This window comes from Vulpes lagopus, chromosome 17 (assembly GCF_018345385.1).
Source record: "Vulpes lagopus strain Blue_001 chromosome 17, ASM1834538v1, whole genome shotgun sequence".
In the NCBI taxonomy this organism is placed as follows: domain Eukaryota; kingdom Metazoa; phylum Chordata; class Mammalia; order Carnivora; family Canidae; genus Vulpes; species Vulpes lagopus.
The window spans coordinates 33,596,157-33,613,132 of NC_054840.1; the positions used below are offsets into that span (position 1 = coordinate 33,596,157).

General features: G+C 58.4%; 2 protein-coding genes across 2 annotated transcripts; one reads left to right on the forward strand and one right to left on the reverse strand.

The window, feature by feature from the left end:
* Positions 1 to 4,097: 4,097 nt before the first annotated feature.
* Positions 4,098 to 11,143, reverse strand: LOC121477399 (translation initiation factor IF-2-like). The gene is made up of 4 exons (XM_041731655.1): positions 11,108 to 11,143; positions 10,561 to 10,745; positions 6,178 to 6,658; positions 4,098 to 4,487 (listed from the first exon to the last, which is right to left on the reverse strand). Exons 1-4 carry the CDS (start codon positions 11,141 to 11,143, stop codon positions 4,380 to 4,382), a joined length of 810 nt encoding a protein of 269 aa, XP_041587589.1. The 3' UTR covers positions 4,098 to 4,379.
* On the forward strand, positions 11,127 to 16,588 carry IRX1 (iroquois homeobox 1). The gene is made up of 4 exons (XM_041731450.1): positions 11,127 to 11,414; positions 14,364 to 15,405; positions 15,739 to 15,811; positions 16,144 to 16,588. Exons 1-4 carry the CDS (start codon positions 11,142 to 11,144, stop codon positions 16,199 to 16,201), a joined length of 1,446 nt encoding a protein of 481 aa, XP_041587384.1. The 5' UTR covers positions 11,127 to 11,141; the 3' UTR covers positions 16,202 to 16,588.
* Positions 16,589 to 16,976: the final 388 nt, after the last annotated feature.

Consider the following 16,976-nt stretch of genomic DNA (forward strand, 5'->3'; position numbering starts at 1 on the left):
TCTTCCTCCACCTCCACAGGAAAGCCAGGGACCCCTCCTTTTTGGGCTTTTAGCCCCAGAATGGGTGACAATAAGTGTCCGTTAAGCCAGCTGGTCCGGGGCTTCACTAGAGTGGCCATCGCAGGTGAGGACAGTGCAGGGAGTGGCCAGCCAGCTGCTGAGAGGCACTAAGGGAGCAGGAAGGCTGCTCGGAGGCAGAGGCAGACTCGGGTCAGACAGGGGGTGGAGGCAGGGTGGAGCAGGGGGAGGCAGAGGGGCTGCTGCAGGCTCTGGCTGTGCAGGGAGCAGGGTGGCCTGGCTCTGGGAGTGCCTGCGAGCCCCCACCCGGACACAGTGCTGCTGCCCAGGTGCAGCGGGCCCCTGGACCAGCCGGGGTCACAACCAGGGATGGGAGGGATGGCAGGTCGCTGCCCCCTGGTGCCTCACAGCCACCGCCACCCCTGCACCGCCCTTTGCAGGGTCTAACGGAGAGTCAGCAGCTCTGCAGGGCCCAGCATCACACCGTGGAAGTACAAGGGGGGCTCGAAGCTGGCATGTCCCTCGTCGCATGTCCTTCTGCCTTGGGTAATAATTAGGTGTTTGGGTATGTTTCACCTAATTTACCTTAGACACTTATTTTAGATATTTAGACAAGTGTGATTTGTCTTTGCTTCACTCACCATGCAAAGAACTGTTCAGTTTTTAAAGTGGTCCTCCACAACTGTTTGTTAAGGGAATGAGTTATTTAAAAAGAGGGAAGGAAGGGATGGAAAGAGGGAGGGAGGGGGAGTGGGAGGGAGGGGGGAAGGAGGAGAGGGAAGGACAGGGGAGAAGGAGGGAGGGGCTTTAGGAGCTCCCCCAGCTGATGGTGATCCTGGCCCTGGCCCCTGGAGCACCCTCAGGCAGCCCCGGGCCAGCAGTGGCTCCCACAGGACTTGGGAGGGGAAGGGGAGAGGAGGGAGGAGAGGAGGGAGGAGGAGGGAGGGGGAGAGAGGGTGGGAGAGGAGGGAGGGGAGGGAGGGGGAGAGAGGGTGGGAGAGGAGGGAGGGGAGGGAGGGGAGGGAGGGGAAGGAGAAGGGAGAAAGGAGGGGCTTCAGGAGCTCCCCCAGCTGATGCTGGTCTTGACCCCTAGCCCCTGGAGCACCCTCAGGTGGCCCAGGGAGCAGGGCAGCAGTGGCTCTCATAGGACTTGGGAGGGGAGGAGGGAGGGAGCCCCATCACGTCCACAGGTCCATCGGCCTGGGGCCCAGCATGCAGACTGTTGAGCCGGGTGCCAAGGTTCTAATTCTGGATTTATTACACACTTGCTAAGTGACCTTAGACAAACCACTTAACTCAACCCCAGAGATAATGTCACCCGGTCCTCAGCTTGTAAAATGATCAGTGATGCTCTCACACCACCTCTGCTGTAGCGATAATGCATTCGCTGGCAGCAAGGCCCAGCTGCTGAGGAAACATGGGGTCAGACTCAGAGTTTCCATCCTCCTGGCAGTCCTTCCTTGGTGACATCCTCACACACATACGCCTCAGCACCACCACCACCACCCCACCCCCCCCCCACCCCCCCCGCCCCATGGGACCCAGGTGAACCGGCATCACAGGCCCACTGTCACACATCTCCTCTTCTCTGAAGCCTGCGAATAGGTCTTCACTGAAACCTTTGAAATCTTCCTGCCCAAAATGCTGTCAAGAGGATGCTGGTGCCTTTACTGCAAAGAACAGGGACCCCTCCAGGGACGAGGCCATCCTCCCAGGGCTTGCTGACGGCCTAGGAGACAAGGGGGCTCAGGATACAATTTGTGTCCTCAAAAGTGTTTCCTTCAAATCTGAGGCTCTCTCTCGATTATGAACCATGCAAATGTGAATAGTTGAAAGAACTATATCAGGGTGACCAGATCTAACCCTTGATAACAACCAGCTAAAAAGTATTACTGGAGGGAACATGGTGCTCCATGATATGCTTCATATTTGTGTTTTGATTTTAACAAAGGTATCTTCATTTTCTTTAACCCCGAAGAGGGCAAAGTCTCAGAGCTTCTTGACTTTTGAACCGAAGCTGAAGGATAGGTTACAGGGTCAGAAACGAATGTAGCTTCAGCTGATGAATCCTTGTGCTGCTTGGGTGGGGAAAAGGGCTGGGAGCCATGGATTGTGCTGTGGGTTGCACTGTGTCCCCTCCACCCCCAAATGCATATGTTGAAGACCTTACCCTCAATACATTAAAATATGAGTGTATTTGGACACTGGGCCTTTAAAGACGTGATTAAGTTAAAACGAAGCCAGTAGGGCGGCCTCAAATCTAATCTGCCTGGCATCCCTGTAAGGAGGAAGTTTGGACCAGGAGAGACAGCGGGAGTGTGGGCAGAGGAAAGGCCTCGGGAGGACACAGGCAGAAGGCGGCCATCTGCATACCTCAGAGAGAGGCCTCTGGAGAACCCAGCCCTGCTGACACCTCGACCTTGGACTCTCCGCCTCCAGAACTGAGAGAACATAAATCTGCCTTGTTGAAACCACCCGGTCCATGGTGTTCTGTGACTACAGCTGAGCAGCTCGAGACAGATGGGCAAGGTTCTGAAGACTTCAGTTTGGTTCTGCCCTTGGCTGCTTCCAAGGAGGACCCATCTTTGGCCAAAGGGGTGTTAAAGCTTCCTTCCTTCAAAGAATGTTTAGGAAGAGGAGCCTCCACCCCATACATACTCCAAGCCCCATTCAGAATGTAGGTTTCCTCTCTCCCAGGAGCTTTGGGTCAATGCACTGATGGTCCCATATTAAAATGTAAATATTGTCCGCACAAGAGATTAAGTTCACCTACCTACCACCCTCAGTCAATGACCACCCTATGGTTAGCCTGGAAGGCACTCCGCTTACTCCCAGGAGCTAGGACCACAGGCCATGTGGGTTTCCACTAGATGATGGAGGGGGCCACGTGGCGTGAGTGACATGGAGGATGTGTCTTGGCAGCTTTCACAGGCATGAAGTCAATCAGGAAGGGCTCTGGAACGCAGAACGAGGGGAGGGCACCTATAGGAAGTCAGAGGTTGGAGATAAGACGCCTCCTGAGCTTGGTCCTAAGTGTGTCATGTCCTTTGGGGCAAAAGATCCTCTGGAAGTGTGCCTGGGAGAAGAGCCCCCATGCCCTCCCCATCTTCCCCATGCACATACAAACATTCCCACACACTCAGAGAGGGTACAAACTTGGGGAGTCAGAAGGCCTGAGGCCACTCTAGCTAGTCTTCCTTGCACAGGGACGGAGGGATGGAGCTGGTGCAATGCCAGCCAAGAACCCCAAAATTTGGAGCAGCTCCTGAGACAGTCTTGGTGACAGTGATGAGGAAGGAGAGGTGTTAGCAAGAGCAGAGCAAGGAACATCAGTCTAGGGATGCTGCAAGTTTCCCCCCTTAGGCCCATTTCATATCCTGGATTTTGGTTTTCTACAAGAATGGTCCTAGAAAATGCTGGTAGACCCCAAGAATCTTCCAACCTCAGAGAAGCTTTCCCCTGGACTCCCAATGTGTCCTCTGTTGGGCACTTTGGTGGCCCTTGAGGTCCCTTAAAGTGAGCAGAATTCGGCCTCCCAACCAATGACTTCTGCTGCACACGTGTTGTGGAACCCTGATGCATAACACTTGCTGCTAGGGATGTTGTGTGGGTGGATATTTGTCAACTGATATTTCTAAAAGGTCTCTCTGGTAGGTAGGTTTAATCTTTTCTAATAGATGTGATTGAGGGCTGATAGGAAGTCATGGGAGGTAGAGTCCTATCTGGTCTAAATTTCAAACAGTTCTCCAAGAGTCACACATAAATATGCCATTTAGTGTTTTCACCTTTTTCCATCCCACACATATCATTCCCTTTGAGGGTTTTACTAGCAAATCGTCTTTGGATTTGCTCAGATCTGAGAAATGTATTCTCATTCCTGAGTTATTATCTCATGTCCTTTCTGGTTGTTACTGTCAGTTGTTATTTGGAAGAATATGTGAAGTAAATTCATAAATAGTTTAAAATATGTATTCATGTAGATCCGGTTCTTTAGAAGAAACTGTAGCCACAATAGCATGTTATTAAGTTTATATGATAACTTAACCACTGCTGGTGGTTAGAGCACCCCCTGCAAAATGCACAACTACGATAAACCTCAGGGATTCTGAACAGAAACAAAAAAGCTAATAATTCTTATCAAAGTGTCATACTTCTCTTATAAGCTCATTCCTACTTAGTTGGACACTATATTAGTAATATTTAATATGTATGTGACAATAGTGTGCAAACCTGCTATTTAACTTATTTGATCAATGAAATATTAATGAAAATGACAGTGGAATTCATTCTAGTGGATTTAAGGTGTTCCTACTTCCTATCTTCTCTTCCCTGACAGGGTGAAACACTTCCTGCCACCTCCCTCACCCCATACGTGCATTTTTCTGCTGAAATTCCACCACGCAGGGATAGAAGGCTCTGTCCATCACACAGGATAGAGGAGGAACCACAGCATGTGCCTCTGCAGTAACCTAACCATAGAAAACACAGAAATCCTGTTAGACTTCCAGCAGGTCATCCCCCCTCCCCTGGCCCTGGTTATGAACTTTGCGACAATTACCTAGACACAAGTCACCTTCCGAGCCTCCCAGGAAGGATGGCAGGGCTTGGGGCTATTTGCTCTTGCTTTTGGAAAACAAGAGGAAATTAAATTCTTCCACAGTTTAGGAGGGGAGGGTTAAGGTCAAAGTCTGGGCCTTGGTAGCTTCCAATCCTGTGAAGACTGATAAACCCAGAAAGTCTTCCCGCTGCTCCTGTGGATGCCTCAGGGACCCAGGGGAGCAGGGCAGGATTTTTCCTGAAGGATGTGCCATTTCATTGCAAATACTAATCATAAGATGAATCCTCTAATAGACAGCTGTCATCTTGCACTAGAAAAAAGGAAACTGCCTACCGAAAGCAGAATGCAAGAAGTTTAAAAATAGACTTACACGACAAAAGTTAGAGGGTGCTAATTTCCAAAGGGACTTCTGCGCACACTCTCTCTGCACCCTTAACTATCACAGATTTTGTCTGAGTAGTACATTAACAGTTAACAGTCACATACTCAAGGAGTTAAAATATAAACCTTAACACATGACTGCTTTTAAGCCGTAATGTCCTTATAACAGAAGTTCTTATCAGAGGTCTGCACTGTACTTGGCAAACAAGACGTTCTACCTTTTAAACAAATAATTCATTAAGTAATTAAATTCAAGTGAGATTACTCTAATTAAATACACACTGCCGTTGAATCATAATTTCTATGTGGTCTAGTTAAAGATGAACAATCTCTTATTCCTGACAAAAAAGAAAGCTTTAAAAGAATTCCTCGGTGGCTGGAGGGATAGATTTACAGGCACTCCACAGAGGTCATTTCAAGAAGGAAGAGACAGCCAACACAACGGTGGCTGGGGGGGGGGGGGGGGTGCGGAAATCGGGCCTGGAGATTCCAGAAATCCGGGCTGTGCGCACCGGGTTGGGTTACAGGACTCTGCGGAAGCCGGCAGGAAGCCCCAGCGATCTTCTCCTCGCGGGGCTGGGTTTGGTGCGCGCCCCACCAGGCGCCCAGGCGCGGGCAGCGCGCACAGGCCCCGAGCAGCGGGTCGCGCCCCCAGGGGCCGGCGCCGCCGCAAGGGGCACAGGGCGTGGGCACAAGGAAAAGGGACTCTGTCCCCCACGCCGAGCTCTGCCCAGCTCCCTCTAACGGCATCGGGAGCCGCAGCCACGAAGGCGCTGGCGGGGGCGCCGAAGCCCCGGCGGCTTTGATCTGCGCCTCTTGGCTGCCAGGGCTGACAGTGGCTGCGTGCGGCCGCGTTCAGGTGTCAGACACGCGTTTCCCGGTGTTCCGAAGCAGGCAGCTACACCTGTACTGCGAGAATTTACATCGCCTTGCTCCGGGATGGCATTGATTTGGGACGGGTGAAATACAAACACAAACTAATTAAAAACTGCATAATGGGGCCCTACAGGAACACGGTAGAAAAACAAATAAATACGAGTGCAGCTGGCGCGGCGATTGTACCTCTGCCCCCGAGCAACCGTCTGGTGACATCAAATTATAAACCCTGAAAACCCTCACACCGTAGCCGTTGATCACATTGGAAGCATAATGGAAATGATTTGGTTAATTAAGGGGAGGTTTATAAAATATTTACGTGTGTGCGCACGCATGTAATTCACCTCCTCCTGCACTTGGAACGACGAGGCGCGGCACCCGGGCCTGGGACCGCGGCGGCGGGAACCCGGCGGGTCGGGCCTCCGCGCACCCCCGCGGCTGCTCTCCCGCCGCCCCGGTCCCCGGAGGCGCCCCCGGTCCCGGCATCCAGGCACTGGCCTGAGCAGCCCGCCATCCCTCATTCCTCGCTTCTGAGCGTCTTCCTCCCGGACTTCCCTGGGGTCCTTGGAGACGGAGGCCGGACTGCACTCGGGTCCCGCCGCGGGGCGGGCGGGCCGCGCTCTCAGGGGGCGCACGGGGCGCTGCTGCAGGTCCCCAGCGCCGGCCGGGCGCCCGGGCCGGCAGGTCACCGCGGCATCCCGGCTGCGCTCCGGGCCTGGCGCCCCAGGGCACCCGGTTACAGCCCGCGCTCCCGCGCGCTCCTCCGCCGCCGGGGACTGGCTGACACTCGCCTTGCTCTCGCCGAGCAGGGTGGCTTCCCGGGTCCTGGTGGAGAATGGTGCAAAGTCTAATGAGTATTTAACAAGACTCATAAATCAGGAGGCGCGCGACCAGGCGGCGGGCAGGGCCGGGGTCGGGGGCGCGGGCCAGGTCAGGCCACCAAGCCCCGCCGCCAAGCCGCTGCCCTGCGTGGCGGCGGGGCCCTCGGCTCGGGAAGGACTGGCCATCTTGAAAGGCGGAGGCAGAGGCCGAGGCGCCGCCCGCTGCATCCCTGAGACCGGCTCCCCCGCCACCTCTTTAGGTCTTTTGGCGCCAGAGGCAGGTCCCCAGAATGGCTCCGGGGTGTGGGGTGTTTCTCCTGAGCCCCTTCCTCTTCTTCAGGGACCTGGGTCCCCAGGGCTTCACAATCAGTGCAGAATTATTTGAAAAGAAATAAAATTGTAAATGGGGATGCTGTTTGTTTAATCTTATCCTTGTGTGGACTGAAAGGGGGGGTGTGTGTGGGGACGCCTGGACGGCTTAGTGCTTAAGCCTCTGCTTTTTGCTCAGGGCGTGATCTTGGAGTCCCCATCTACTCCCATATCAGGCTCCCTGCAGGGAGTCTGCTTCTCCCTCTGCCTGTGTGTCTCTGCCTCTGTCTCTCATGAATAAATAAAATCTTAAAAAAAAAAAGAAAAGAAAAGAAAAGAAAAGAAAAGAAAAGAAAAGAAAAGAAAAGAAAAGAAAAGAAAAGAAAGGGGGGTGGTGAGTAGACTGACCACTACTGTGGACTGGGGAGAACATGCACAGGATCTTTTTGAAGCTGGGGTAACAATCTCCTCCTATTTAGAAAAGTTACCCCCTACCACCACCACCACCTAATGGCAACCAGCAACTAAACTTTCCATCAAGCCTTGAAAACTGTTTTAAAGTTAAGTTGGTCCAAAATTGTATTTTCACCAACCCACCCTCTTCCTCTGCCAACTCACACCAAGGTCTCAGGGTCTTTCTCTCCTCCCCACCAGAGTCCCCTTCCTCTGGAACCCCCTGCACTCGGGCACTCTGCACACCCTCGGGTACACCTGAACGCCCAGCTCCCAGAGCTGAGGGTCCAGGCTTTTCACATACAAGGCTCTGGTCACCTGCCATAGGTGACGCTGCCCATCTCTGCTGGGTCCGGCCCATGACCTGGTCCAACTGCTGAGGGCCACAGAGTGGGCAACCTTGGTGCTCCCTCTCCAACCTGAGCCAAGACCCAACCAGTCAGAGCTCCGATTTGGCCACACAGCGACCTCTAGGTCTGGCTTTGTACCACTGGCTCCACTGTCCTGCCTCTGGCTCAATGTTGGTGGTAGGCCTGCCACAAGGAAGGGGGAGGCTCTGGTCCCCGGGGAGGCCTCCAGACCAGTAACATGGCCTGCTTGAACCACCCCTTGCCAGGTAGGGACAGTGGCTGATGGTCTGGGGAGGGGGTTTCTCCCTGCTGGTGGGTGGAGGATCCAGAGTAGCATGGCCCAGGGCCTCTGGAACCCCACAACTTGTCCCCAGCCAGTGCCACTGAGCCCAAAGAGGACCCTGCCTGGCCCTACTATTTGCAACTGCCTCTCTGCCATCAGAGGGATGACGAGGACCCCAGAAAGGCTGAACAAGTGAACTGGGCCATCTTCTCTGGGGAAAGTTCTGGATTCTCTGGGGAAAGTTCTTGAACATAAGCAAATGTTCAAGTGAGGCCCAAGGTCCAGGCTCAGCCTCACTAGCTATTTGATGCTAACATGGCTTGGAGGGCTGGCAGGATGACACCCTCCATGGGGACATTGAGCCAGGATGTTTTAGATCCTTTTCTTTTCCTCTTCCTCTCCAATGGGATGGTTTGGAAGCAGTTTTCTTCTTCTGTCAGGTTGCTTCTTAGTTTTCTGAATGCCAGTTTTTGGGTGAAGCTCGAGGAAGAGGAAGGGAGGAGGTGAGCCAGGGGTCACACCCAGGCTCTGCAGGATTCTAGCCCTGGCCCTGGGCAGAGAATGGCCACAGTCAGCAGGAAGGCATGTTTCTAGGGCTTCCCAGGCAGCCCACAGGCCATTTAGAGATGATTCTCCCACTACCGTGGAATCCTCAGACATTGTTACTGGGAGGGCCCTTCCTACTCATGTTCCTGATGTCTTCTAGAATCATGTTTTCATAACCCAAATGGAGGTGATATAGGCAAGACACAGCAGGTGACTGGGGGGGCGGTGTGGGGGTGGTCAGGACAAAATCTGCTGCCCACCTCCACCCCCACCCCCGGCAGGCTCTGAGAGCTACAGGACCACTGAAGTGCGTGGGATGCTGTGGGCTGGGGGTAGGGAGTGAGAAGGAGGATCAGTCAGTGCGGCTGAATCCTGACACTGACAAATTTCTCTGGGCTTACATTCACCTGCTCTGCAGGTCACGGAAGAAGGCTTATCTCACCTGTATTTACCTGTCACCCTGAAATGTGACACTGAAGTTTGCTAAACAGGACAGTGGTTTGTTTTGGATACAGGAGAGAGGGGTTGGGAAGGCCAGGAGGTGGTGGGTCTGGAGCAGGAGGAAGCTGCCATTTAGTGACTTCTGAGATTGGGAGTGGTTAGTGCTCACTGCCCACACCCCAGAATCTGCCTCCAAGCAGGAAAGGTGCCCAGGCAGCTGCAGAGGATTTCTAGAGTGAGCAAGGGCTAGTTAGCGGAGGTGGGGGAGTGGCCGGGGAAGGGGCGAAGGGACAGCAGGAACAAGAAGAAAGTCTGACTGAGGGGAGAAATTAAAGCCTGATTATGGAGCTGGTAATTAGTAATTACTATTACGGGCGTTATTGTTGCTAATTATAGGCAGTGGCTCTCTGTGTGTCCTCAGGCCCCGAAACGGGGAAATGGGAGCCTTCCTGATGGTTGAAGAGTCACTCCACCTGCATGATCCAGGCAATTGGAGGGGAGGAGGGGGGCTATGGGATGGAGGCCAGGTCGCTGGGTCCAGAGTGCCAGCGGATGGCCTAGGTCGTCAGCAGCACAGCACACGGAGGACATGGCCCTGAGGCCAGCCAGCCTCAACTCCGCCAACGGAGGTGGCCCAAAGCAAGGCTGACACCGCAGTGCGCGGGTGACATTCCCGCGGGTCCAGTGGTCCCTCCCTCCAGGGCAGGGAGTGGTGCCGGCGCTGGCTGCTGCTAGGAGCTGGCAGGAGAAGCGATCCGACCCGGGGTGGGTATCCTGGGCACACTCCCTACGTGGTCCGCGGGACCAAGCCGCCCGGGGCACGGGGACGCGGCCTGCCCGACAGATGTGCCTGCACCGGGAGGCGAGGAGGACCTGCCCCGGTCGTCCGAGCCCCAGCGCGGACCTGGAGCCTGCCCCGAGCGCCGGGTTCACGGCAGTGTCCTCTCGCTCTTCCGCCGACGACGGACGAGAGGGAGGAAGGGAGGGAGAGAGACAGAGAGGGACGGAGGAGCGGACGCCCTGTCCCCGGGCTGGTGGCGCCGCCGCCGCGGGCCGCAGACCGCCACGCAAGTTGCCTCTTGCACGTGCACACCTGGTGGACAGGAGGGCCCGGGGCCGCTCTCGGCTGCTCCATCGCGGGCGGGGGCCGAACGTCTCCCTCCCTCCGCGGTGGTGATTTCCCAGCAAAGCCGGTGCCCACCCCCGCCTCCAAGAACCTGTCGCGGCGGCTTCCCGGCTGCCTGCCCCGGCTCAAAGTTTTCGCAAGTGCAGAGGCCCGCGGAGCGCGGCCGCCTCCCGCGTCTGCACGGCCGGGTGACCCGCCAAGACCTAGGGGCCCCGCGGACGCCGCGCCCGCCGAGGGGCCCCGGGGTGCGCTCCTGCCCCGGAGGTCGGGGCGCGGAGGCAGCGCCAGCTCCGAGGCGAGGCCGCTCCCCGCCGGCCGTCGGCGCCCCAGCGGCGGCCCCGCTGCCCGAGCGGCGCTGGAGCCGGCGCCGAGGGGTTTCCCTGGAAGAGCGGACGCACCTCGGCTGGGACGCGCACGCCCGGGTCCGACCGCTGCGAGAGGCGCCGGGGGGCCCGGCCGGGAAGCGGCCCGCGGCCCGCGGCCCCGCGCCCGCCGCCCCGCAGCTCGCGCGCCCACGGCGGACGGAGGTGGCCCGAGCGGCGCGGAGCACCACGTGCTCGCCGGGCGGGGCGGGAGCGGCGGGCTGGGGCGGGCGCGAGGCAGGCGGGGGAGGGGCGGGCGGGCGGGGGCGGGGCCACGCTCCAGGGGATGCCAATCACAGCATCAACTTCAAATTGTGTCTGAAAGCCCCGCCGCCGAGCGGAGGGCGGCCGCCGCAGTCGGCGCGGGATCGCGGAGCCGGGCGCAGCCGGGAGCCGGGCGCAGCCGGGAGCCGGGCGCCAGCGAGCACCGGGCCGAGCAGCAGCCACCGGCCCCGCCGCCGGGCCGGCCCGAGCGCGCCCGGCCGCCCGCCCGCCGCCCGCGCCCGCGCCCCCCGCCCCCGCCCCCCGCGCCGCCGCCCCCCGCCCCCGCCCCCGCCCCCGCCCCCGCCCCTTTAATACTTGCCCGCCGCCGCCGCCGCCGCCGCCGATCCGCGGACATGTCCTTCCCGCAGCTGGGCTACCCGCAGTACCTGAGCGCCGCGGGGCCGGGCGCCTACGGCGGCGAGCGCCCGGGGGTGCTGGCCGCCGCCGCCGCCGCCGCCGCCGCCTCGTCGGGCCGGCCGGGGGCGGCGGAGCTGGGCGCGGGCGCGGGCGCGGCCGCCGTCACCTCGGTGCTGGGCATGTACGCGGCCGCCGGCCCCTACGCGGGCGCGCCCAACTACAGCGCCTTCCTGCCCTACGCCGCCGACCTCAGCCTCTTCTCGCAGATGGTGAGTGCGCCGGGCCTGCCCGCGCCCGCGCCCGCGCCCGCCCCCGCCCCCGCCCCCGCCTCGGCCGCTCCCCGCCTCGGCCGCTCCCCGCCGGCGCGGGTGGGCTGGCGGCGCGGGGGGCGGGCGGCGCGGGGGGCCTGGGCCGCGGGGCGCGCGGCGGCGGGGCGCGGGGAGGCGGGCGGCGGCGGCCGCGGCGGCTCGGGCCGGGGAGGCGGGAGGCCTGGGCCGCGACCGGGCTCGGCGGGAGGCGGGAGGCGGGAGGCCGGAGGCGCAGGCCCGGGGCGCGCGCCGCGCGGGCGGGAGGTGGGGGCCCAGGCGCTCGCGCCCCTCGGCTCGGCGGGACGCCCCGGGCGGGCCTGCGGACCGGCTCGCGCGACCTCTCGGGCTGGGGGCCGGGCGGGGCGCTCGGTGCTCTCCCGCGTCGGCGGGCTCCTGTGGTCGTGTCCGACCCGGCCGGAGGGACGCCTGGAAAGCCTCGGAGCCTCGATCGAAATAGACCCAACAATGGGGAGATGAGACGGGGCCGGACGGGGTCTCGCCTTGCAGGGTGTGCAGGTTTGAGACTTAGCGGGGGGGAGAGTGGAAATGATTTTGGCGTCTGAAACGGTGTTTGCCTTGACTTTCGTTAAGTTGCCAAAGTTTTCATTTCTTTTGCACCGAATGAAAAGCACTTTTCTTTCCGCGTTACATAATGGAGGATTAAAGAAAACAGAGTCCCTGGGTTTAAAATAAATGCTGTCCTCTTAGCCTCCCGTCCCAGTGGGTGTCAGATGGGGGGAGGGAGCTGCACATTTCCTCCTCGGCGGGGCCTTCGCCATTCTGTCGGTCCGAGGATCCATTTTCCCCGGTCTGGCTGCAAGGTCGCGCTTAGACTTCGGGCTCCTGGGGACCTGCGCGCGGGCGCGGGGGGCCGGGCGGGGCCGGGGCCGGGGCCGGGGAGGCCGCCCCCTCTGGCGCTGCTGCTGCCCTCGGGCTAAGGGCAGTTTGCAGCCCCCCCCACGTGTCCCGGCTCCCCGCAGAAGAGGAGCCAGGAGATAAATGCCGGCCCACTGTACACGAGCAAAGCGGCTGGTGTGGTTTTCTGTAACTTTTCTTGTAGTTTTGAAAAGAAAGGCTATTTCTCTGAAAGCGGCCCCAGCTGCCTCTCAGACCGCTCGCTATCGAAAAAGATCAGCTCCCATTTTGTTCTGGCGGCTGGGGATGCCAGGGAAGCGATGAGAGATTTACAAGGTATCCTTTCAAAAAGAATTCCCAGCAGAGAAGAGGCCGAAATGTCCTCCTTACAGTTACAACCAAAATAATTAGAAAAGTGCCAAGTACGTTTTGCAAAGATTGGGCAGAAACGAAATCTGGCCAGGGCAACCTTTCCTCTGTGTTTTCCACCACCAGACTCATTAGTCAAAGAAATGTTCTGCTCTTCACAACTTTCTCAGGCTGGGAACCCCCTCTGCTAACATAGCAACTGGGCCGTATTTACGTGGAGAATTATCATTTTTTAAACAGAAATTTTGAGTACGGATGTGTGCCATTTGGGACCCCCCCCCCCTCCATGGTGTTTCTGCAACAGAAAGGGAGCTGTGTGGTGTGAATCTGCTCCCATTGTAGTGCGATGGGGAAGGGAAATGCTTGATTTTTAGTATCTTATTTTATTTTATTTTTACTAAAGGGGAAACCTTGTACAAATGCCCCCCTCCTCCCCAAGGTGTATGTATCTGCTACTGGTCTCCCTCCAGTTCTCGGAAAGTAAGCTTCAATCCAAACTCTTCATTCTAGGCCTGGGTTTCCAAGCCGTTATGATTGGAAGTCAAAAGATAAAATTGAGAGTGAATGTCGGTCTGGGCAATTTATGGTAATAATGAGGCCTAATGAGGTTGTTAGAAAGATAAAATGTTATTTACCAAAAAACCTGATGGGATAATTTGACTTGCTGTGTTTTACTACGGATGATAAAAAGAATATTGATCGCAAATAAATCACGGCCTCTAAATGCCTGCAAACAGTTTGTGCTTGCTCTTGCCACATCACAGTCCAACTTAGGAGATAAAGTGAGAACAGGCCTAGGAGAGCAGTCCCCTTCCCGCAGCCAGCGGCTTGCTCCGGGCCCTCGCGTTAATATTTTACCGGTGAATCCCTGCTTTTGTATTAAAAAAAAAAACAAAAAAAAAACAAATGGTGTTTTTCTTATTGTTATTGATGATGGCCCGGATTAAAATTTTAAATTACCTGTCACCATCGTCGACCTTTAAGTGTGGGGAGCCATTATATGCAGATTAATTTGGGAGCTAAAAGGAGTGTGCTTTCATTTTAAATTGCTGGTGGATTTGGACCTAAAGAAAACGCCGAGGTGGTTTATTTTGCTTGACCCCCTCGGGGTCGGAGGGAGGGGGGGGTTAGGCTTTAGGTTCTTTACATTTGGAGAAACTGTTTTCTCAGTGCAGTTAAAAGGTTTTCCCTTCTAGTTAGTGTGAGATAAACTTGGAAATTACGGCTCTTAAAGTTGTTGTGGGGGGTGGGGGTGGAGGGAATTGAGGGCCGCCTGGAGAAATTCTATGGGGCCTTGGCCCCCGTTGTGGTCTTCTGGATCTGCAAGGTTCTGGAACTTCTCTTGAGTGACCAAAAAAAAAAAAAAAAGAAAGAAAAGAAAAGAGAAAAAAAGGAAAAAAACACCCCAAAAAACAAAAACACAAAACCAAAACCAAAACCAAAACAAAACAAAAACCCCTTAAAGATGGTTGGAAGCTCAGTTTCTAGAGGCGGCTCAGGATTCTGACCCCTTACTTCCTCCCTGGGTGGTGCACTGGGGGCCTTCCTGTTCTCCAGCGGACAAGAGCGGCTGCCCCCCCCCATTCCCAGTTTTGGGGACTCATCGCGCTCTCTCTCTTTTTCTCCCTCTCTTCCCTGCACCCCGGCTCTCCCTCTCTTCCCCCCTTGGTGGCTCTGTGGTTGCAGGGCTCACAGTATGAACTCAAAGACAACCCGGGGGTACACCCTGCCACCTTCGCAGCGCACACGGCGCCGGCCTACTACCCCTACGGCCAGTTCCAGTACGGGGATCCCGGGCGGCCCAAGAACGCCACGCGCGAGAGCACCAGCACGCTCAAGGCCTGGCTCAACGAGCACCGCAAGAACCCCTACCCCACCAAGGGCGAGAAGATCATGCTGGCCATCATCACCAAGATGACCCTCACGCAGGTGTCCACCTGGTTCGCCAACGCGCGCCGGCGCCTCAAGAAGGAGAACAAAGTGACGTGGGGCGCGCGCAGCAAGGACCAGGAGGACGGAGCCCTCTTCGGAAGCGACACTGAGGGCGACCCGGAGAAGGCCGAGGACGATGAGGAGATCGACCTGGAGAGCATTGACATCGACAAGATCGACGAGCACGACGGCGACCAGAGCAACGAAGACGACGAGGACAAGGCGGAGGCGCCGCGCGGGCCCCCGGCACCCACGGCCCTCGCTCGGGACCAGGGCTCGCCGCTGGCAGCCGCCGACGCCCTCAAGTCCCAGGACTCGCCCCTGGGCCTGGTCAAGGAGGGCCCGGAGCCCGGCAGCACGCGCCTGCTGAGCCCGGGCGCCGCCGCGGGTGGCCTGCAGGGCGCGCCGCACAGCAAGCCCAAGATCTGGTCCTTGGCCGAGACGGCCACGAGCCCCGACGGCGCGCCCAAGGCCTCGCCGCCGCCTCCCGCCGGCCACCCGGGCGCGCACGGGCCCCCCGCGGGCACGCCGCTGCAACATCCCGCCTTCCTGCCCAGCCACGGACTGTACACCTGCCACATCGGCAAGTTCTCCAACTGGACCAACGGCGCGTTCCTCGCGCAGGGCTCCCTGCTCAACATGCGCTCTTTCCTGGGCGTGGGCGCGCCCCACGCCGCGCCCCACGGCCCGCACCTGCCTGCGCCGCCGCCGCCGCCGCCGCAGCCGCCCGTCCCCGTGGCCACGGGGGTGCTCCACGGCGACAAGGCCTCTGCTCGCAGCAGCCCCGCGCTCCCAGGTAGGGCGCCCCGGGTGTCCGCCCCGCCCCGAGCCGGGAATCCGGAACCCACGCAGAGCGTGGGGGTGGTGGGCGAGCACCGGCGGGGAGACGGAGGCAGAGGCAGCCAGAGCCCGGGGTGGGCAGTGATCTCCGCCGGGATTAGGGGACGGAGGCCCGTCGGGAGAGCTGAGTTCCGTGGGCAGGCCTGCCCGGGAGACCCTGGCCCAGCTGGGGGAGGGCGGGAGGGAGTGGGTGGGGAGGAGGCTGGAGCTTCTCGGCAGCAGCCTCTCCCCACCCGCGCCGAGGCGCACACCCGTCTCCTAACGCTCTGCTTCTCCCCCTCCCTCGCAGAGAGAGACCTCGTCCCCAGGCCGGACTCGCCGGCACAGCAGTTAAAATCGCCCTTCCAGCCGGTGCGCGACAAGTGAGTGCTGTTGCTGGAACCCTCCGTGGGCCGGGGGGCCGGGGGGCCGGGGGCCCGGGGCCGGGGGCGGGGGCGGGGTGCCCGGGGCTCGGGGCTCGGAGCGCGAGCAGCGCCAGCGCCCGGCGGGCGGGCAGGGTCCTAGGGCCGCTGCCCGGGGGGTGCCGTCCGCCGGCCCGGCGCGGGGGCCCTCGGACTCCGCGGGTTTCTCCCGACCCGGGAGCTGGCGACCACGCCCCCAGGAGCCCGGCTGGCGGAACCGTGACTCCGGGTCCCAGCGTCCCTCCGAGGCTGACGGTGCCTGTGCCTCTTGTCTCGCTGTGTTTCCCCTGCAGCTCGCTGGCCCCGCAGGAGGGGACGCCGCGGATCCTAGCAGCCCTCCCGTCGGCCTGATTCAGGGTCTTCTTTTACTTTTGCGGGGGGAGGGGGGAGGAATTCGGGAGGGAGGGGATGAGGGAGGAATTAGGACAAATATTTCAGGACTGGTGTAAAGGACAAATATGGCCACGACGTCAACGACTCCCATCCATCGCTTTCTGCAGAAAGGGGCTCGTCCCGGCCGGGGTCCAGGCAGCCCGGCCTCTGCCCACACCTCTGGTGGCTGTCACCTCGCTCCGCTCCGGTTGATTATCGGCTCGGTAAATGCCCCACGTGCTTGTGTCTTTTTTTTTTTTTTTTCCTTCCTTCTTTCTGTATATAGAGTGATTTCAGATTGTAAATAGCGCGTCAGCGAACTTGTCTAAATCATATATTTTTGTCTAATAAACTAAATGAAATGATGCCCACTGCTCCTGCTGCTGTGTGTGGCTGGGTGTCTGCAGGAATGTCTCGGATCCTGGGATGCTGGCAGGGCCCAAGTGCCCCTGGCTGGGGACGAGAGGCTCCTTGGGGAGTTTCCACCCCAGGCTGGTGTTTCTCACAGTCTTTTGGTTGTTGTTGGATTTGTTAATGTCACTAGCGCAGTTTCTTGTTGGCAGTTTAATTCCTCCCGACCTTTAAGAGGTTTATCTGGGGGCACGCCTTTCTCGGGACATAAATGAGTTCGATTTTTAGTAGTTTACAAAACCGATTTCTTCAAGTGGCACAATGGGGGGAAAAAATGAAAAGAATTTCCAACTATGTCCCCAAAGGAGAACTTCAGATTTGAAATCAATTTATAACTCGTTGT

Coding starts and splice junctions, on each gene's coding strand:
- IRX1 (XM_041731450.1), top strand. CDS start 11,142: ATGTCCTTCCCGCAGCTGGGCTACCCGCAGTACCTGAGCGCCGCGGGG. Junction 11,415..14,363: donor TCAGCCTCTTCTCGCAGATG/GTGAGTGCGCCG, acceptor CTGTGGTTGCAG/GGCTCACAGTATGAACTCAA. Junction 15,406..15,738: donor CAGCAGCCCCGCGCTCCCAG/GTAGGGCGCCCC, acceptor CCTCCCTCGCAG/AGAGAGACCTCGTCCCCAGG.
- LOC121477399 (XM_041731655.1), bottom strand. CDS start 11,143: ATGTCCGCGGATCGGCGGCGGCGGCGGCGGCGGCGG. Junction 10,746..11,107: donor GGCGGCGGCGGCGGCGGCGG/GCAAGTATTAAA, acceptor CGCCCGCCCCAG/CCCGCCGCTCCCGCCCCGCC. Junction 4,488..6,177: donor CGTTCCAAGTGCAGGAGGAG/GTGAATTACATG, acceptor TTCTATGGTTAG/GTTACTGCAGAGGCACATGC.